General features: G+C 39.1%; 2 protein-coding genes across 4 annotated transcripts in view; both read right to left on the reverse strand.

Annotated features, from left to right (window-relative positions):
* The window catches only part of lrrc7 (leucine rich repeat containing 7), a 91,119-nt gene extending 76,839 nt beyond the window's left edge, over positions 1 to 14,280 (reverse strand). The window contains exon 1 of the mRNA XM_017420496.3: positions 13,953 to 14,280. The gene's annotated coding sequence lies outside the window, so the exon portion shown is untranslated. The remainder of the gene's footprint in view (positions 1 to 13,952) is intronic.
* A 3,168-nt stretch (positions 14,281 to 17,448) lies between these two features.
* On the reverse strand, positions 17,449 to 22,242 carry LOC108238368 (nuclear autoantigenic sperm protein (histone-binding)). Of its 3 annotated transcripts, XM_017420388.3 has the most exons (15): positions 22,077 to 22,241; positions 21,669 to 21,707; positions 21,466 to 21,579; positions 21,031 to 21,111; positions 20,632 to 20,738; positions 20,166 to 20,522; positions 19,897 to 19,961; positions 19,750 to 19,820; positions 19,589 to 19,662; positions 19,316 to 19,504; positions 19,035 to 19,207; positions 18,868 to 18,948; positions 18,722 to 18,796; positions 18,200 to 18,328; positions 17,449 to 17,664 (listed from the first exon to the last, which is right to left on the reverse strand). In XM_017420388.3, exons 1-15 carry the CDS (start codon positions 22,112 to 22,114, stop codon positions 17,629 to 17,631), a joined length of 1,629 nt encoding a protein of 542 aa, XP_017275877.1. In that variant the 5' UTR covers positions 22,115 to 22,241; the 3' UTR covers positions 17,449 to 17,628. The 3 variants fall into 3 exon arrangements, with proteins under 3 accessions (XP_017275877.1, XP_024862621.1, XP_017275876.1); XM_025006853.2 differs by lacking the exon at positions 18,200 to 18,328 and having other exon boundaries at positions 22,077 to 22,242; XM_017420387.3 differs by lacking the exon at positions 20,166 to 20,522 and having other exon boundaries at positions 22,077 to 22,240.
* Between the last annotated feature and the right edge of the window lie 129 nt (positions 22,243 to 22,371).

Consider the following 22,371-nt stretch of genomic DNA (forward strand, 5'->3'; position numbering starts at 1 on the left):
GGAAACCAAAGACCCTGATCTAATGTATTATTAGAAACAAAGAGGATTAATCTGTATAGCTATTCCATCCAAACACATCGTATTTCTCAACCCATAACTATTGATTCCAGAAAATCTGTTTTGAAATACTCTTAATAATGACTGGTGATGACAAGTGGATGCCATTAAAGACCAAAAATGTTTTTGTATAAGAAAGCCAAGCCTAAATTAGAACATTAAGTTAATTTTACTCAATAAACTGCCCCTTGTAAACGTGTGCACAAAAGAATCAACAAATATTAGTTTACCGTCTGTTGTGACTATTCCCCTGAACTCATTTACTTGTTTGCCCTCCCTTTCCTCTTACGGCTTCTTTCTCTCTCTTTATCCCGTCCATCCTGGCAAACAAAGCGAGAGCCAAGGGTGAATTAATAAAGGAGTGTAAGTAGAGCACAACTCCCTGAGGTCCGTCTTTTCTGGGACGCTCACACACAGAGAGACACTCAGACACACAAACGTAATGTCAGGCATGTGTGGCTTTATTGTGGTGACGAAAGGGAAAAGGAGACAAAACTGATAATGAAATACACATTCTATTATCTACATTCAAGTAGACAAAAGAGAAGAAAAAGAGGATATGTGATTAAAAAAAGAGGAAAAAGCAACAAGAGGAGCAATTGTCATCCTGGGCAGTCGTATGTCAGGGTTTCCAGCAGAACCAATGGGAGCATGTGGTTTTAATGTTACTGCAGGTGTGAGCAGGTGGTCAGAAATGAACTGTTTACCCAGGTATGACTCTGGGACTCCATCGTTTAGCTTGATTCCACTGCATGGAGGCAACAAGTGAAAGGAAAGGATGATTGGAACAACTGAAACTTGATGAGCTCGTATTTGAGCATAATGTGGATTTTTACAGTTTGACTTTGTTTTCAGAGAAATACTTAATGCTGCGACTCTGTTGGACAAACTGACATACATAAAGATGAATCAATAACTTCCATTGTTCAAAATGTCAGTTTTTTGGGTACTGCCATGCTGTGTTTTTGGAGCCAGAGTCTTTGGAGGGGGTTCTACCCTTGATCCAAAAGTCCCCCTAAACACCCTCTTGACTCACTAACAGGCTGCTGCTTTGTGCAACATGACACTTTTTATTAGGCCTCAAATAATTAATTAAAATTAAAGATTTATATTTCAAAAATGCATATTTGAACACACAGCTGCAAGGTAAAAACTGCATGAATCAACACAAATTAACACCTTATTTTTATCTTTCCTGTACTGCAGTTACTGCTCCCTGCTGCAGGTAAGATGCTGATTTTTTAAATCATTTACAAAACATCATTTTTTTAACCCTCCCCTAGCCTTTGGGTCAAATGGACCCAAGTTGCAGGGGCTTCTCTTCCTCTCTTCAGTTAGGAGGGCTTCATCCCACATAATTTTTCTGTTTACTCTTTCATTCCCTTTCTTTTTTTTTTACTTTTTCATGACTTCTCTTTTCATTTATTTACATTAGTACACTTTTTGCATCTCTGCTATGTTTTGTTTTTTCCCTTTTTGGTTAATTTCTTTGTTCCTCCCTGTCTTTAGTTTGTCTTTCTTTGTATTTGTTTTCTTTTTTCACCTTTATCGTTTTGTCATCTATATCCAGAATCCTCTCCTTTTCATTCCCCCCTGATATTTCCATTCTTTTCTTGCCACCCTTTGCAATCGTTCTGTGTATGAACAGCTGTCTTTCCCATTTCGCAAATAACTAACATCAGCAAAAGTCAAACAGTGAGTGACTTTTCCTGGTTTTAGCAGTGAATGCATAAAACACTGCTCATATTGACAAACTGCTGTGCAGACACGAAGCCAAGCAAGGCTGTGAATTGTTTAGAATGGTAAAAAAAAATGTTAACAACTCCACCTCTTTAAGCGAGAAAAAAACCGAGTCCCTCGGGAGTTTTTTTGTAACTAAAAGCATTGTGGTGGGCACGGTCAGACACCAGGGACGGAGCCAGCAAGTTTTCAACGACTCCGGGGATTTCTTATGTCTGCCAAACATGGAGCTTCTCATCCTTCTGCTTCCTGTCTGTCAATCTCTGCTTTCTGCTCTCTGCATTGCACTACAACAGCAAAGAGGATGAATGAAGGAAACGAGTCAATAATTGACTGAATGTTCATTAAAAGAGTTACAAAAGCTTCACGTTTTCATTTGCTTCTGCTTTTAATAAATGACCCCGGAAAATACCGGATGTTGAACTGTAGCAGAATGTTGTTTTTCTTGGCTTTTGATTTAAAATAACAATAAAATATAGATAGATCTTATCTACTTTTGACATGCTTTTATATGTTGGTTTTATTGTCCTATTCTTTTATTTTTGTTTTTATTTGAACTTAGTTGTTTTAAATGTGATATATATATATATACTTATATATAAACTCCACATTTTCTTTGTTCATCTGTTGATTTCTTTGAATATCTGAGTCAAATATTTTGTATATTTTGGCTCATTTCTGAAAAATTGGTTACATAATGGATAGATTTATTCAGGTTAGAAATCTGACTTGAGGACTATTTAAAAAAAAATGTAATTAGCTTTGAATTTTTATGATTACTAACGCACAGAATATAGTTCATAAAGTTGTTACTGTTAACATCCCAACATGTTTTTAGATCCTAGTGGCTTAAATTGGGAAAGTGTACCAGATATTATGGCTAACAAATAAAGGGTAATTTACTGGGAACCTAAAAGTATTTAGAGTCACAGTTTGGAAAAAATACATTTACTTTAATAAACAACCTGAATAATTCAAGCTGAACCTCTAAGCCAACATTGGAGGGACGTTTCAAACACCATCACAAGATAAAGCTGGATAAAAAGTTATATTTCTGTTCATGTTTCCAGAACCAAAAACACCAAGCACCTTTTTCACTTTTTTATTGTGTTAAACTCATTGAACTGTGCTTTCTTTGCTGCTGTTTTTCTTCCATTTCTCCTGTCTTGTGATGAAGTGTGAACGTTTTAAATGTTACTTAAAGGACTGTCAACTTCTTTTTAAAAGCAAAGGTGAGGTAATTAATCTTGTTTACTTGCTTACAGCTTCATGGTGATTTTGATTTATAAAAAGGAAACATGTGATTTGCTTTCTAATTGGTTATATGCGCTGTTGTGTGTTCAAAGGCTTTTAAAAGTGAGTATCTTTATATCTTGCCTAACATTAGTGGTTTTATGTTTTAACTAAATATTGATCTGGAGGTCATTGGGTTGTTAGATATTCTCAGCTCTTCTGTATTCATTGAGCTGAGACCATTTCTAGGAGCCACTTTAGATATAAAGTTTCTGGGAAATGCTTCTAATCCTCAAAAGAATTGTATGATGACTTTGTGATTATTTTAGGGCTCAATCAGAACCTGCTATTTTCCTTCTGTAAAAAAAATCATTCCAATTTCAGAACAATAACTCATAATTATATATATTTCTGTATATAAATCCAATGAAAATGTCAATAATTCAATTGTTTGTTTTGTTGTTGAGCGCATGGCATGACTTAGGGGGTTTCCATCCCAGATGGAGGAAGGATGTGATGGTACCCTCCACTTCCTGTAAATGGAACAAAGATCAGCTTTAATACAGCCGAACGATTGTTGCATGATGCTGTCAAAGAAATATTAAAACAACATAACAAATTGAAACGATTCAGGAGTTAAACTTTAAACATCCCTGAAGTTTTGTCACACATGCAAACTGACACAAGTGAGACAAAATGCAGAGTAAACATCTAAACATCAGATTTTAGATGAAAAAAAATGAAAATAGAGCAAGAAAGTAAACATGAGGTGAAAAAGTGAAAGGAAAAGTAGGAGCAAGAAGCAAGAAGAGGGAGAAAAGAAAAGAAAAGAAGCCCAGGGGGTATCCTGCCATCCCAGAATGCTCTGCTCTAACCTACTTTGGTATTTCTGTTTCTGTCTTTGTCTCTGCAGCGCTCTGAGTGGGCTATTGCTACTACACACACAACATAATTGAGTGAGTTTGTATGTGTGTTTAACCCCAGATTTTATCCTTATGGGGACCAAATTAGTGCAACTACAACTTTTGATCAGATCTGTGACTTTACAGTTTCCAACTCCGTGCCTGGAAGTGTCTGTATGTGAGTCTGTCCAGCTGTAGTCCGTATATCTGGCTGTGGATCTGTGGGTGAATGAGTGTGTGTGTTGTATAACTAAATGTGTGTGAGTATGCAGGCTGAGTGGGCAGCCCAACAACCAGCCCAGCAACACTCTGTAACCATGGAAACTATCCATCCATCTCACCTTTCCTCGACTGTCTTGTGTTTTAATTACCTGTATTTTTAAACAGCAAATTATTAATGCATTTATTTATTTGTCTCACCACTCAGGCCATTAGACTAAACTTTAGCAGATGTGACCTGTTAAGACCATTTGGAGCGTCCATTGTCCCATAAAGACTTTCTGCTGTATTAATGGTTTTGCAGAACAGAGGCAGAAACAAAGCTCAGAAGGTGAATGGAGCTGCACAGAAAATGAGTGAAAAAACAGAAAGCCTGAAAAAAATTATGAAAATTAAATTAAATTCATTAAATTCTGGCCTCTGTGAAGAAGAAGAAAAAAAAAACCTAGAGGCAGTTTAAAACTTTTGCACAGCATTCTATGTAACTGAGTGTGCATGCATTTTGTTCATAAGGACCCTTACTAGTGCAACACTTGTAATTTTATTATTTTCTATTAATTTAAAAGGACTGTACTCTCAAACAGGAAGCTGTTAACATGAAAACTCACCGAGGCGCAGCAGATCAGTACTGAGGCTTGTATGGTTGGCTTTAGGAGGCTAATCAACTCATTAAACTGGCTGAAGGTTGGGAGGACACTCAGATGACATTTCAAAAGAGTTAAAATTAGTACATAATCAGTTGCTCATCTTTGACCAGAATTATGATATGTTGGATTCCTGTGTAGAGCATTACCACCGCTGGAGAGCGTGGAAGGCCTTGGTGCGAGATGCTTGTGTGTGTGTCCACGGGCATCCTGCGCGTGGGGGCGGACAAAGAAGCAGAGTTGTCGTCACGTTGGTCAGAACATTTCTGCAAATTCATAACCAAGCATCTACAAGTGTGCACACACACTCAGGTGAACACGTGCTAATTTACCAGGCAAAGCAAATAGTTTTAAGAAACGGTAATGTTGTCACGCTGAGGAGAACGGCAGGGGGCTTTGTGGACTGCAAGAGATAAATGGAGAGAGCAGGAGGAAAGACACAGCGGCAGAGTGAGCGAGATCGAGGAAGAGAATGGGCGGTAGGCAGGAGACTGTGTGGGTTGACTTTTTCTCTCCCGGGTGCTATGGTAACCTACAGAGCTGCAGCTCATCAGAGCAAAGAAAGAAATAAAGACAAAAAGGTAGGAAGACAGAAAAGGGAGGAGGGAAACTTAAACTAAAATGTTTATTAAATGTAACAGATAGATGCATGTATGTGGACAACAATCATGCTCATGAACACAAAATTTAAGTAGAAAAATTGTGTTTTCTGTGAAAACGCAATCCCAATGCCAAGTGCTGAATGATTTTACTGAAATTTGCTGAAGAATAAATTAACTGAACTGTTGAAGTTAAAACAAGCAGAAACTTGTAAAACAGCAGGCTAGCTGAAAGCTAAAATGAGCTAAACAAGAACTAAAAATAAAATCAGAAAAAGTTATTTTTCTTTAGGCTGTAACTTTCCAGGGGTCTCCACAGCGAGTCGTCCTCCTCCATCTAATTCTGTCCTCAGTCCAACTCCCTCCATGTCCTCTCTAACTGCATCCATATGTCTCCTCTTTGTCTTTTTCCTGGCAGCTGCATCTCTAACATCCTTCTACCAATACACCCACTGTCCCTCCTCTGGACATGTCCAAACCATCTCAGTCTTTCTCTAACTTTATCTCCCAGTTCTTCAACCTGTGCTGGACCTCTGATGACCTCATTCCTCATCCTGTCCATCTTCGTCCCTCCCAAGGAGAACCTGAACATCTTCAGCTCTGACACTTCCTGTTCTGTCTCCTGTCTTTTTGTCTCCAAACCGTCCAACATGGCTGCTCTCACCACTGTCTGTAAACCTTTCCTTTGACCTGTTCTCCATCCACTCCCTCCTGCCTGGACTCTCTTTTTCATCTTTTTATCACACTCCCCGTCCTCCTGGACAGTGGACCCTAAGTCCATGAAGTCCTGCACCTTTGTGACCTCTGACCTTGTAGCGTCACTGTTCCACCTGCCTCCCTCTCGTTCACACACAGGTACTCTGTCTTTCTACGACTTTCATCCCTCGTTGTTCTACAGCTCACCTCCCCACTGTCCTGCTGTCCTCATACATGTCCTGAACCAGTACAACCACAGAAATACTGTTCAAATGTATTCATGTAAATAAAAGATGACATTTGAGCTGTAATTTTAGTTTTATGTTAACAATATTCTGTTCAAAAAAATATGTTAAATGTGAAAAAATATCTTGAGATATAAATATATATATATGTGTGGGTTTTTTTTGTTTGTTTTTGTCTCTGTCGTCGCTGTAAGCAAGGTATGTGTTTTGTTTTTGGCAGATCAGCGTAGATGCAGAGGCATTCAGATCCATCAGGTTGATTTCCACCCCTGCAGCTACATTTTTAGATTTATGTTGAAGCATTTTTTATGCTTTGATTTTATCTACTGTGAATTGATTATCTGTGTTTAATTGTCTTTACACAGTTGTAATCACGGGAGAGACATGGTAAATGTATTTTGATAATATTTCTTATAATGTTGGATCAAAGAACAAAAATTACCCATCCATATTACAATAAATTACTCAGCTTTTACTTCTCATCTAGTAAAAAAAAAAGTACTTAAATACTTCCGTTGTTAACAACAATCTTGGTTTGTTTGCAGATTTATTCTTTGAAAAAAAAATAAATAAATGAAAGCACTGAAGTGATTCAGAACAAATATTCTGTTTTAGTCTTGCTGCATCTTAATGTTTTTGCTTTTATTTGAATGTCTTGATTTTGCATAATGATGTGTTGAAATACATTTATTTTATTTTTCCTTGTAATCTTGTGTTTTTTTGTTGATATGTTGATTCTATAGTTTTTTGCTGTGTTGTTTGTGCGTCTTGATTGCAGTTATTTTGCTGTGTTTTTGAGATATATGGAAGGATTTGTGATGTGAGACAGACGATCTTCTGGTTCCTGGACCTGCATCCAGTAAAACTATTCAGTAATCCTTTGATGACTCTATTCAAACCACACACCATCATCTCCCTCTGATGGAGAAAAATGTACCATTTTCTAAGCATTATGGTAACGAGAAAAAAAGGCAGTCATTCATCCCTGAGCTGTAAACATCACTCAGAGTGGGTAATTTGCATAAAACTCGCCTGACATGGAGAACAAATATGAAAAGAACTGAATTACCCATTGAAGAGAGGTGCAGGGGGCCAGTTTGTTTCAAAAATGGCCTTTCAGTCAAGAAGCAAGAACATGTTTAAGAATAAAAATGCCTAAGAGGGCCAAAGTGATGTCTGCAAAACAAAATGGTTTTTTTTCTTTTACACATAAGATTCAGTATCAGAAAGTGCTAATGGAAAAAGTGGATTCTTGTAATTGTGTCTGAAATCCCAGAGCCAAACACAGACACGGTGATTTTCACTCATATGATTGCACTGATTCATTTGACAGATGCTGTCTCTCTGGAGCTGCAGGACAGTCAGACACATTGATTGGGGCCTGTTATTTCTTGATTACAGATTAAAATGCTCACATGTGGTTCGATAATAGGAACAGATGAAGGCTTGTAACTTAAATGAGTCACTCTCTCTAATACTCCCCGAGTTGTATCATCACTTTAAAGCTGTTCTTGTGACAAAAGAATTAAGCATCTTTTATTGGAGGAGCCCGACAAGCTTTGTCTCTCTCATGTGTCCCTTTTCCTTCTTTGTCTCCGTCTTTCTCTTCCCTCTCTGCACATTTCTTACTGTTTCATAATCCTGCTGAGAATGATGCAACTATCCAGTAACTGTACAGACAGGAATACACACGGTCTTTCTGAAATCAGACTACTTCGGAAATATTTCATCTGCACTTAGTCTGAGTTTATGTCCCCACTCCAACCTTCAAAAAAGAAACTTATCTAGTAGAATTTCTTTCACTGATTAGAAATTTGTTTCTTTTAAAGTAAATAAATCAATGAATCCATCCATCCATCTTTGCAGAGTAACAGCTGAAGCAGAGATCCCCAGACCCCCGTCTCCAGCTTATCTGGTGAGGAATTCCCAGTCCAGCTGTGAGATATCATTCTTCCAGTGAGTCCTGGGTCTGCCCTCAGGTCTCATAGCAGTGGGATTCTGTTCGGATCTTCTCCTGAACAGCCGAGGCCCTCACCCCCAGGTTAAGTGTGGCTGCATGGAATAATTATGAGCAGTCACTCTCTTACAGGATGGGTAGATGTTTCGGTCCGCTCACAGCCCATTGAAACAATGCTTTATTTATTGTGAAATGTGATTCAGCTAAAAGCAATCATCAGTTTCAGATCTGCATGTCTTTTGAATGTGATAGAGTAAACCAAAAAAAATAAAAAATTACAGACATGCTAAAAAATTGTTGGTAAACTTAAAGGGACTGATAGTCTTTGTAGTTTAGTCATGTTTTAAACTAAGTGTTTCTTCTAAATTAGTATTGCAGGTGTCTTAAAGTTTTTCATCAGCCATTCAGCCTTTTTAAAGAACAAACATGCCTCTGGGTAGTTTGGTGTCATTGTGTGCACTAAATGTGAAGCAGAGAAAGCAAAGGTGAGGTGAGAGCTGTCTGAAGAGCTCAGAAAGAAGATTATAGATGTTGATGTTCAACATAAAGGCTACGAGACCATCTCCAAGCAGCTGGATGTTCCTCTGACCACAGCTGCCTGGACTGTTAAAAAATATAAAGTTCCCAGGACCATACACAACCTCCCAGTACACGGGCACAACCATCGAAAACCATTCAAGCTGAACTCCAAGGTCAAACTACGTCACCATCTTCTTTGTTTTGAATCATAATGGGCTCCATGGAAGAAGACTCTGGAGGGCTCCACTATTTACAGAAAAATACAAAAAAGACAGACAGGAATTCACCAAACTGCATGATGACAAGCCCCAATGTTTGTTGGACTAATGAAGAATAAAAGCAGATCTTTTTAGCCAGTCACATCAGCTGTGTTTAGTTTTTTGCTTTTTGTTTTTTATTATTATTATTATGGAAGGGTACCAACAACTTTATCTGCAAGAATGCTATTGTTGCAGCAATCGGAGCAATTTCAGAATATTCAAGTTTTATTGATAAATTCAAGCTAACCACTACATGGTTCATTGAAGAGCAAATCACATCTGAAACACCTCAAACTCTTTTCCTGCAGTTTGATCAAATGATATAATAAGTATTCTTACACCTTTTTACGTGTTTTACTACTATTTTCTTAACCCATTATTTGTGTTGCTAAGCAAACTTGTGTGCTCTGTGGTTGCTAAAATATCTTGACATTGACTCTAAAGCTTCATACCTTTTAAAATACTCTTCATTTGACTTTGTGTAGTGCTTGCATTGAAGCAGCACAACAGCCAGAGCTGCAGCGCTCATATCACAGAACCAGTGTAGAGCACTGAAAATAGTGACATTCATGTCATTTAACTCAGACCACACTCATATTACTTCTGTTGCACGATTTGGTAAGATTTTTGCTTTTGCAGATATGTCTCTTGTATTTGTTATGGAATAAAACCAAGGTTGTTAGTCATCAAAGACGGCAACAGCAATAAAATAACCACAATAATAACACAAATATTTGAGTCCTAACAGAAATCAGTCACCAGAGGAGCACATCCTCCCTCGTGTCACATATCAGAACAGACACTGCTTCTGAAGTTCTCAACGCAGAACTGGATATTAACTTACAAAACCTTTTCGAGGATGTTCAACAGGAAATTGTTGCTAGGCAACAGATGCAGTTGCTGACATCTCTATGAAACAACATTTGTTTGTAAAATATTGAAAGTGACGCCCATTATGCTGTTTGGATTCACGGCCTTCAGAGAGCAAAACCACGAACCCAAACAGGACCGTCATCGAGATGTAAAAACAGAAGAGCAGGCAGGAAGAGGCTTCTTTCAAACGTATCACCTAGAGCTCTGAACTGAAGAAACCTTTCATTCCCACAGGTTTTATTTCAGGGTGGGCATGATGAATTAATGATAATGTGATGCTGAGATGCAGGCAACATGTAAATAATGAGCAGATCCTCCCGTACGGTGTCTGCTTGTCCACAGGTTGAGACATCCGAGGACACACTTAGAAAAATAAGCTAATTTTGAAAGTCAAAGAAAATGTCATGAGCTGCAGAAACAAATAATTATATATTGTTTGTTGTAATTCATTCAGTTATCATTTAGTGAAGCTGGATTATAATTAAATTTAAGATTTAACGTGCAGGGATCTTACTGTTGTGACCCCACAAGGACAAAGTGCCGGTGGCAGCAGAAGATGAAAATATAGATCAGATATTTATAGACTGATGACTTTAGCTACAAGGCAGTAATAATGACTTTGGTGATTTGCAGTTGGATAAGTTTCTTGCTTTAAAGTGTGACTTTCTTGGTCTCTGTTTTATATTTTCAGCGCAAATTAAAAAGTATCTGAAAAGCTGAAAGAAATTAGACGCCTGGCATTCTTTGAAGGGATGGATATTTCCCACCTTTCATGTCAGAGTTTTAAACCAAGAAAATGTTGTGTTGAGAAATGACAGAGTTATAGTTGTTTTGGTCAAACCTTGAAAATTACATTTTGTGCATTATTGCAATATCTGGCATGATCTTTTAGGACTTGAAGTATGTGTTGAGATCATCAAATTGCTCAATATCTGTAAATTTCTTTGACGTATAGGCATTTTATTTTGTAAGCTAAGGTCAATTAGTTGTGGTGGCCATCTTGAATTGCATTAGTTCTAAAACGTAATAATTTCTTGATGTACTTCCACTGATTATTTCCTGGAAGATACATTAAACATTTATAAGATACAGACTTTAGGTCAGTAGATGTAAATTTGTCAGAGTTATGGTCAATTTTTGTGTTTTTTAAGGTCAGTTGGCTGTGGAAGCCATCTTGAATTGCACTTATTCCAAATGGTAATCAGTTTTAGATGTACATCCCACAATTCTGCAAGTTGTAATAACATTTATTACTGGTTCATGAGATATTTTGCTAACAGACAGACCCATATAAAGTCAGACTGCTACAACAGCTAGGCTACTTCTGTATTTAGGCAAACTACAAGACCAGTTCAACCATAAAATGTGTTTTCCTCAATAATTTCAATACGTCCCAACAATAGGATATTATGAGATAACAGTAATAAGGCATTTGCACCTCCTGTTGCCACTTTGTCACTTACACACAGTCACTGACACATTGTCGTCTTGTGATTTAACAGGCTTGCTGAAACATGACTAATTCCAGCCAACCCCCTCAGCCCTGGTCAGGAAATATTCTGTGGTTTAACAGGCTCAAACTGTAATCGCTGGATTACCTCTGTTACTGTATCTCTCAGCTGTGGGGCATCCCAGCGAATCCGTGGGCTGAAGTGAAAAGCTTGTACTTGTGAAGATGTGCGCTCAAATCTGACTCCTGGTCTGTCTCATCTCCCCTTCCTCTCACTGACTTCTTCTTCCCCACACTTATGTGCACGCAGCCTAATGAAGCAGAAAGAAATCTTAAATCTTTCTATCTGTAGTAGACAGAGCGACTCAGAGGATGAGATGTTTCCTCCTACGCACACAAGCAAACAGGCAGGAGCTCTTGAGACTTAAACACCTCCAACTGTAGCTTCTGAAAAGCTATAGAATATCTCATTAGTTCTCACTGGCACACAAAAACCTGCAGCTTTTAATTGAGCTGCTAGCTTATAAATTTACTGCAGGTTCGGGTTTCTATAAGAAAACAGAAATGAGATGATCCAGCCTCGTGGTCCAAAGTGTAATAGCTAAAAACTGTTCAACCTGCTGAGCTGCCATGTTGTTGAGTTGACAAGATGGAGCATCATGAGTCAGATAACATTAAGATGGCTGGAAGAGAAATGTCTCCTTTTGGTAGTCTGAAACGTTTTGTTTGTGTCTGTAATCATGCAAAGTTTAATATGTTTGCTATATAATAAGGCTCTGGTGTTCGACTTTTAAAACCTAAAAAAAACGGATCTACTTTATTAATTTTGAGCTATAATTTATTATTGAAATGTGCTGCTGAATGTGTTTTTATGGAATACATATAATAAAGATGTCAAAAAGTTTTTTTATTTTTTTTCAATAGTTTAGAAGTTTTGCATTTCATATGTTGCTAGAAGTAGGTAGACATTTTTTAAAAGATGCCAGAGTATGACTTATTTTTAACACCTTGTCATTCTTTTTAAATGTTAAAGTAAATTAAAGGCCTGGCATTCCTTAAATAAATGCATGTCGCCCGCCACCTTTGATGCCAGATTTTTAGGTTTACAAGTGACTTATCTCCCGGAAATAAGAGATTTTTTGACGTTGACTGGAACAAACTTGACTCCGCTGTAGTTTCCATGTGACTGACAGATGTCACTCTCAGAGTATGTGTTGTGAATGACTCTCAGCTACTACCACACCAAATTTTAGCACCATATCTGTAAAATTAACTGAGTTATAGACATTTTGACAGCTCCAAAAGTAATCGGTTGCAGTGATACATTGAATTATTATTTCCTGAAAGTTTTACTAAAATCCATCCAGGGGTTCATGAGATATTTTGCTAACAGACAGGGTTGACTCCAAATAGTTAATGACAAAATGTTAAACAAAGATCTTGTGTGATTTATTATGTGTTGGGGATGACACTCCAAATTAATGAGTTATAGCCATTTTTAGGTCAATTAGCTGTGGCAGCCATCTTGAATCAAGTTGACTCCTCTTTGGAAAACAAAGACACACACACACACACACACACACACACACACAGGCAGAAACATTAGGATTCACCTTTGCCTTTTCCTGTAGCCAAAATCTTGCCAAACAAATCTAACCCCCAAAAAGATCCCAAACATTCCCTTAAACAGAACCTAAAGAAAAATAAATAAATTCTTGCTGCTCCAAGTTTTCTCACTTGATTTAAAAGCTTTCGAGGTGTCCTCAGGTGGTCAGAAAGATGACTGTTGTCATAAGAGCAGCCAAGCAGAAAGCCAAGTCCCCATGGTGCGGAACCGAGGCCCGAGGGCAAAGAGAGGCCGGCTGTCGCCTGACCCAAACCGACTAATGGAGGTTTTAGGGAGTCCTGGTGACACGAGGAGCTGGCACCTCACACATGCCTGACATTTGGAGCAACATGAACTCCATGAATCTGTAGCCACTGTTTCAAAATGTAAAACTCAGGATTAGAAATAGCTGTCATATTAGATTCCTCCACATAAAATAATTAAAATAAGTTTGCTTAACATCAGTGTTAAGCAGTGAAGCTTTTCCTGACTAATGGGACAGCATGATGCTGCACAGCCCTGACACCAGGGTATAGATGAAGTGTTATGTAATTAATACTCCTCCTCTTATGCAGATACAGTAGACAAGCCTAGAAATCCCAGCCTAAGCTGTAACTGTATCCCTGCAGTGACTGATAGAGCTCAATTAAATCCCTCTGGCTCTTATATTCTCATATAGGGGAGCAGCTCTTGACTCAGCTAAAGCACAAACGTGACTGAGACTGGTATGCAGGCTTCATTTGTGATGAAGGTTTCAAACAGTCTTATCAGACCACTTCTACAGGCACGCAGCATGCAGAAAATCCATCTCTGTGGCTCACCCACACACACATACAGAACATATCAGTGAAAACGACCCCATGTTCGCCGGATTATTCCCAGTGACGACAAGGACAGGTGACTGGTGAAGGCAGGACACACAGAGAGAAAAGTGCTGGGGTGCTTCTCTTACCAACAAATCCCTCTTCTTCGGGAATCCTTCCCCTCCTCTGCCTTTAGCCGGCTTCTTCCTGCGCTCCAGCTTTCATCTTTCCAGTAAAGAGAGCAGGAGGAAAAGACCGAAGGACTTTAAATAATTAGCATTCCACTTGCTCTTGTGTTTTCTCTCCGTCTCTCTTCGCTCCCAGATTTCTCCACTGTCTCTCGGGGGAAGCAGGAGCATCAGGGATACACTGCCGTGTGCTCCGCTGCAGGAGGCTGAGTGTCAATCACACAGGTAGCCTTGGGAACCAGTGAGCCCGCCTCACAGCCAAAGCTGATTGGTCGGCTGTCCGAGAACCAGAAGTCACAAGTCATCACAGATCCACAGATGGGTACCGAGAGATGCGCTGGGATCATGTAGAGAGCCAAACAAACAGGAGTGTATTGCAGTACTTGTGAACTCTCTTCCTCTCCTCTCACTCTTGCTTTGACTTCAGAGCCCACTGCTTTATTTTACAGTTGCTAAGCAACAGACTGTCAGGAGTATATGTTGCAGAGATGGAGAAGAGAAAGTGGGAGAGAGAAGAGAGGAGTTCAAGTCCTCAACTTGCTCTTTCTCTCTGGCTGTCAGAATTGCAGATAGATGTTGAATATTTCAGCTCTCAGCAGCAGCAGCCTCCAATGTTACCTGATACGCAGAAATATAAGCAGAAGGACTGTTTCAGAAAGCAATCATTACCTCAGGACAGGCTGAATCCGAATATTCAGTTTACTTCAGTTCACCCAGACAATAACTCATTTTTAACGGCTGCAGTTTACAACTTTAAACTTTATAATTGTCAGAAAAATGGGATTCAACTATAGGTCAATACTTCCAATTAAAACTTAGATGTAAAAATGACTTAATATTTTAACAAGTTTATTGTTAAAAGATAAATTCAAGCTTCTTTCAAAGCTGAAGTGTGCAAAAAAACAAGTGCCAGAACATAGAGAACATGTTGAAATGCATTTAATAAAGAAGTTATAAAATGTTGTCCCCATCTGAAGAAAAGCCTTTCATACATTCAGAAGTATTATGCGTGCTCATGTGCAAACCCACAGAATCAGCTAAGACGAAGGTCAGATGTCAGAGCTCCTCTCCCTGATGGTCAGAGTTTTTCTCCCTGACATCCAGATCTGCAGACTGTAGCTCTGTACTGTAGAACAACTGTTAAAGTCTACGAGGGAAAAATCCTCCTCCTTTTAGACACAAAGGTCACAGATCTCCAAGAACTTTATTTTTACTGTAACGTAACAGCAATCTGACACATTCATTTATGAAAGGACAATGGTTTAAAATAGAAATGGATGTGTTGAAAATATCTCAGTAAAAACCTCAGTAGTTTGAAAACCTTGGCCAATAAATAAACAAACCAGTTAACTTTTTAAATAAGCACATTTAGACTTTAAATAGGAAGGGACATTTGCTACATTTAATATTAAAATGTGGTTTGAAAAATGACTTCCTTATTCCTTCAGGAGCAGGAGCAGACGTGTAAGAAGCTGCTTATCTCCACCAGGTTGCTCAGGAAACTCAGCGTTTTGCTCCGGGAGCAGCGGGACACCGACACTGAACCTTCTGAGGAAACAAAGCTGGAGGTGTGGACACACAAAAGGACAAGAACCTTTACCTTCATGCAGGTCATCTGACGAGCAAAGACCCAGCTTATCCTTCTTAAAACTAATGTGTGTGAAAAAAATCATGAACTGAAATATGTGAGAAACTACAAACATAACCAAAATCATATTCAGAGGCTTTTAAGAGTTGGTATTATTGTAGGGGTGGAAAAAAGCCCCAGAAACTAAGTGCCCCCCACCCATTGTAAACACATCATGAATAAGTCAAACAGAAGTTTAAGCATTTCACAATTATCAGGTTTTTATGTTCAGAAGCTACATTTACAGATCGAGACAGTGAAAAGGTAGCATCTGGTGGGAATCAGACTTATTGCAACCATAATTCAGACAAACTTATATTTTTTAAAACATTGAGAAAATCTTAATTGGGTATCCAAAAATTCATCCTTCTGCCAAGTCATACGGGTAAAATGTGACCAAAGCCAAGTTTGGGGACAGTTACAGTCCCTCTGTAGATTGGGACAGTTTGACCAGATTCATTCGTTCCTTCGCCAAATTGCACATCTGTTTAACAAAAATAAATAAAAAAGGACCCATATTTGAATGGAAATCCGGTTGGTTGTTGGAGTTACCGTGTCCTGGATGGCTGAGAGTCCACACCAGCACTTTGGACACTTTGTGCCCATACGTTTTGGACAAAAAAAAAAAAAATGCCGCCTCTCACAGGTTTCTTCATACCTTCCGCCCACATACTCGCTACCTCAGGACGTTTCAGACCAGATTTGTTCTACTGGAGTACATTTTTGAAATAAGATATTAAAATGATGCATTGAATCTTTCATCTCAGCTTAGTAGGCATGTTAGAAGAAACCCGTTTCTTTATTTAAAGAGATCAAGAACACTACAGAAAGATGAGAACATTTTCCTTTGAAAGTCTTTTTTTTCCCTTCTTTGCAACATTTAACAACTGGAAGACAGAACTATTGTAAAAATCCAGTAATGAGCTAGAGATGTCTCAGTTTCAGTCATAGATCACTTCGGTTGAAGGCAGGTACAAGATAAGAGCACATTTTAATGACTGCATGGAGCAATGAATCAGTTTGTTCCACGTGAAAGATGTCACTGCATAAATTTATCTTTTTATAAACACGTTCTTGAAGCAAGCGGGCATCAGCTGGGTCACACAGAGATGAGACATTTGGCGACACTCCACGAGCACCGACTGGCCTCGATACTTAAACCCAGCAGCTGCAGCAGCTCAGGGACACCGAGGAACAAACACCGCAGACGGCTTCTGACGCTCCTATTCAGGCCATGATCATTAGACACGTGTCCAACTTTTCTTTTTCAGTTACAAAACATCCTGGACCACAGTCGTTTCTACGGGCAGCACATGACTAGGAAACAAGCGATTCAGACTGGTTGTAAACAAAAACAAAATTACCTGGACAGATCATTGTTGTATCCAAACAATGGATCTCCATCCAACTAGATTTTAAACACAGTGATGTAAAATTATAAAACATATTCTCAGTATTCTGAGCTAAATCTGTGCAAACTCAGCTTGGGTACAATGATAAAGACATCAGATTTTGAGCCATGATTTGTTTAAATATTTGCCTTTTATTAAGCTAATTTAAAACATATGCACTTTCAACAGTAATTAAGAAACGAGTAGGGATATTTGATATGGTTTCAAAGATGCTACTGTGTAAAATGAAGTTTTAACTGAGTATTTTTATGGTTTTATCCACATTTGGAGACCTGTTCTGACCACTAGAGGGTGCTACAGTGCAGCCTGCATCAGATCTTCTGCAATCAGTCTGGTACACGAAACTCCTGGTTAAAAGTTAAATACCAGGACAAAAATCTCAAAACAGCTGCATGTTTTTTTAAAAAGAGCACAAAAATTTCAAATTCACATCTGCAAATTTTTTATTATTTCTTTTTTTTTTTACTACAAGTATACAAAACCTGACAGACAAATCTGTGAAAATGTGTTGTATTTACAGAAACAGGTGAGTTCAATTGTGAGGGACTGGACAGGCATGCTGTGCTGGTTTCAGAAGTCAGGAAAGAGATGAAGACGGTCATGTTGAGGACTCTGAGGCTGACTGGGTGGCAGGCTGGAAAAAAAAAAAAAAAAAAACGATTAGTGTCAAGAGTTTCAATGAATGATGAGGAAAGATTTAAAAATTAAAGATTTACCCAACTTTGAGCATACAGACTACCATATTTTCAGATAGTTTTTACCTCAAGATGAGAGATAACGCTTAGTGACTGCAGTTAAAATATTTAGATGTGTCATTTGCTCCTTTTTTTAAATTGAGGAGGATACTGCTGTAAGGTAACCTTTCACTAAAGCTGAAGCCAAACAGTGTCATACAAAACCAACCAATCTTGATGCAAACAAGCTTCAAAAGCAAGAATCTCATTAAGATAGTTTTGAAACTTGGGTTAGACAAATACCTTTAAAATGCTGCATCCTAAATTAAAAATGCACAGAAATAGTTTGCAGAACATTCAAGAAACCTCCTAAATTGGAAGGATTTTGTTTCTCATAAACTATATCTTCTCTGACCATCCAGACCCTTTAGATAAGCAAAACTGTCAAGGTTCCCTGTGAATAAAATCAGGAAAAAAAGGCCTAGGACTCTCCACCTGGGATTTGCCCTCCTGGATTTCATTGCTGTTGCTGGCACTAGAGTCATCGCTGCCATTAACTGTTGCTTCCTGTTTCAGTTGTTTAGCATCTGTGTCCTTTACTGGGCTCTCCTCTTCTGGTTTTCTCTGTGCAGAAACAAAACCAGGGCACAAAAGAAGAATAGAAACTAAAGCATGCAACAGCATTTAAAATGCAAAAAATGTCGATTTAACTGAAAAACCAACATGAAGAGCAACGACCAGTCTTTCAAGATTACAAACAATTTAATTCACACAAGCCAGCCCAAACTTCCCATCAGTAGGCTGTGCCACAACTCAGTCACCAAAACACAACACAGCAAGTCAAACTCAGCAACAAGTCACACAAAAGCCACAACACACACCCTGCAGACTGGTGGGTGAAATCCATGATGATCTCCAACCACAACATGAAACCACACAGACCAATCAGCACAAAGCAAGCGATCAGTACCAACTTTAATATCTGTTCAAAGGAGGACTCCAGAGTTTGGGTTTTACCTTTTTCCTCACCAGGTGAGAGATGTCCGACACCTCTTTGGAAGACGAGCTGCTGTCACGCGTTTTGACTGGAATCTGAAAACAGTTCAGTTTAGTTTGTGTCAGATTATATTTGGTTGTACAGTGATGACTGAAACTGTTGTTACCTGGCTGGTTGTTGCAAATGCTGTTGATGATGAAGGGCCACCATTTTCACACAGGAATGCTGATGAAGTTGAGGCAGTTCCCTGTAAGACACTCGTTTGTTACCCAGGAGGGAGGGTTTGATTTTTCACACTGAGACATAAACATTTTCATTTTTTACAAAACTCACGAGTGTCTGCTGGATTGCCTGGGAGGCAGTACTGGCTGTTTTCTGGCTTTCCTTGGCATCTTCCACCTTCTCGCTGATCTCAGGCAGAAGCAGCTTCAGTTCTTCCATCTCATTTTTCGCCTCTGCTTCGCCATCAGCTTCTTTCGCTGCATCGATAACCTCCTGCAACATGGCTACACACAAAACCAAAAGAATACAAACACAACATAGTTGGGTTGGTGGTTTAAACACCCGACCAGCTAGTTGTAATTATGAGCACTTCATGAAACACACAGTCGTACCCAAACGGGTCTCGATGACTTTTATGGAGCTGTTGTAGTGCTGGATGGCCTGGTTGTACTGATCCATGTAGCAAAGCGTCGTAGCAACGTGGTAGTGGGTCTCAGCGAGCAGACGACTGTGGGGGGGCAAGTGCTTCAGCTGCAGGGTAAGACACTCCTGGAAGTCTTCTAGCGCCTGGGGATAGTTGCCTGGGAATTAAAGATGATTAAATGTAGATTTGGGCAGTCCAAATGGACAAATCTGCAGAAGAACCTCAACTTTCTGCAGCCTACCTGATTCAGCGCTGACTTCTCCAAGTTTCAGATAAGACTGAGCTGCCATCAGCTGTTCTTCTTTGCTTTCCTTTCTGCAGAGATAAAGAGACACGAATGAAGGGACAAAAGGCTGAGACACCTGATCAGGACAATCTCAGACATCACATTCTCTCCTGTACCTTTTAAAAATTACTTTGGCAACCTCTAGCATCTCCCACGCCAGCTGCAAGTTCCCAACATCATCTTCTTCCTGAAGAAAAAAAAATAAAAAGTTTTATTTTTTTATTAAAGCCATAGTGAAAACAGATTTTTAAATTGAAGCTTACATTCTCTTGTGCATTTTTTACTCCTTCGGCATCATCATCATCATCATCTTCATCATCGTCATCATCTGGGGAAAAAAAATAATCTTACAGTCAACAAACTTAAAAGCCATAATTAGTAAAGTGAAATGAGAACTAGAGAAAAGTTTGATTTAAAAATAAATCCCATTAGTGCACTTTAAATTCCTGTGACATGCATTAATGTGTTTAAGTTTATAAACCCTATTTTCCATCCCATCTCCACCAGTGCTCTGTCTCCGATCATCTACTACCCTCTGATTGGTCCTCGTCTTCTTCAGTTTCTGGTTTGGATTCTTCAGCTTTTCCCTCCTCTGGCTCTTCAGCGATTTGCTTCTCTTCTCTTACCGTTCTCCCTTCAGATCGATCATCAGAATCTTTTACTTCAGCTTCTGGGATTGAACTCTTCTGTTCCCCATTTAAAGGAGAGCTGGAAGCTTCTGATCCACTCCCACAATGTTTGACTGGTGCTTTTATCTCAAGATTCTCATTTTTCACTTCAGTGTTGCTCGTCACATCTTTAGACTCGAGCTTTACGTCAGCTGCCTCTGTCTTTTCCTCGTCTGCCAATGCATCATAGACCAGCTTTCGGAGCTCTTCTCTAGTTTTCTCTGCACCAGAGTGGCACATAATAGATCACTTGATATGGACTTAAATACAAAAAGGTCAGTTTTACGGCCAATCTCCAACCTGAAAAGCTGAAATGTCAAATATACCAACCATCAAGGTTGTCGGCACTCTCAATATTTGGGTTGTTGGGCTGCTGCTCTTCCTCAGACTCTTCTGGGACTCCCTCAAGAGCATTACCAAGGACACTATTCTCCATCCTACCAAAAAACAGATGAAAACCAAATTGGACATCTCTTTACGGCACTCTGGGAAGATTTCATGGACGAAACAAATATTGTCATGCAGAATTTTTTAATTGATGTTAGAGTCTGCACAAGCAGTTCTGATAAACATCTGTACAACTACTTAAAATAACTTTTGTCTTGTCTGCAAGGGAGAGTGAAACATCCAAAAACTATAAATCAGTAATAACAAAGCCTTGAATAACACTGAAGCAGATGTTTCATTTATTGTCAAAAAAAAAAAAAAAAAAAAAAAAAGTTCTCAAACCTCGCAAGCTCCAGCAGGGACTTCCCACACAGTAAAAAGGCCTCACCACATTCATCTGCAGTGTCCCCAAACTTTGCAGCCCTGCACAAGTTTAGAAAAAATTGTTTTAGTGAAAATTACATCTACAAACACAAACATCTTTATTGATCCTGCAGGAAATTGTTGTGCAACACAAAGGAACATGCAAAAGGAATCACACAAGATATACAAATAACAGGTGTTAAAATACCAACAATTAAGGTGCAGACAGAAACATTAAAGTGCTTATTGTAGTGCAGGATTAATTGTATTGACCCATTTGTAGAAAGTTTTTAGAAACTTCAAAGTTTTACAAGCATCACAGCAAAGTTCACTTTCCAATTCCTGCATGCAGTTTCGAACACCAAATAAACACTTTGAGCTCCTCTTTGTGTCTGTTTTTCCATCTGGACTCACAGCATGCTGCAGGCGTCCTGGAAAACACTGACAGCAGAAACAACATCCCCCATCACCAGATGCCTTTTCCCCGTTCCGATCAGTTTCTTTGCCTCCTCCATCACGTCCACTGAGCTGCATAGACAGAGATAACATTTAGATTTAATTATGAATTGGTTAATAAAAGAGGGGGGAGTTTGAAGCATGCTGGGGGGAGAACTCACCTTTCTGCTGCAGCTGTTGACGAGCACGGCTTTTCCTCACTGCAAGAGTTCAAACCAGAGTCAAAATATAATAATTTGCTCTAAAGTAGGCAACAAACCAAACTTTTGCTGCTGACTAAAAGGGTTAATGAGTGCCCGAAGATGATGGCAACGCCTTCTTGTTGTTAGCCTGCTAGCTTTACAATGGTGGGGGTGGAGGTGATAGTGATTGATGGCGTTAGAATCCAACTATCAACCATCCGGTCATCTTATATTTATGTTCCTGACAGTATGTGTGAAATATACATATATGGGAGGCTGTAAGTCAGTAAGTTGTTGTGCGCCAACGCTGGACGCTTTAGCTAAAATGTGGCTAGCCGTCCCTGTCCACACTGTGTGACTATAGGGAACAATAACAAACGGGCTTACCTCCCAGAGCCAGACGCGGTGGACGTTTCTTCTGGCATTTTAATCGAAGGACAGCGAGATAACACCAAAACTAAAAGCCTACTTCTGCCGTGGACGACGAAACCCGCACACCCCTTGAGTAGTCTTTGTTGGCGCGCTTAAATACAGGAAGGGAAAAAAATGGGTATTCTATTTCCGCTTAAGTTGGAACGCGGGAGATTGTATTTAAAGGGGCCGCAGCAAATATCATCGCGCGTTCAAAAGACGTTTGTAAAAAGATCACATTTAAGGCAAAAATAACAACATATGACAGAGA

Source organism: Kryptolebias marmoratus, linkage group LG24, assembly GCF_001649575.2.
Source record: "Kryptolebias marmoratus isolate JLee-2015 linkage group LG24, ASM164957v2, whole genome shotgun sequence".
NCBI lineage: Eukaryota > Metazoa > Chordata > Actinopteri > Cyprinodontiformes > Rivulidae > Kryptolebias > Kryptolebias marmoratus.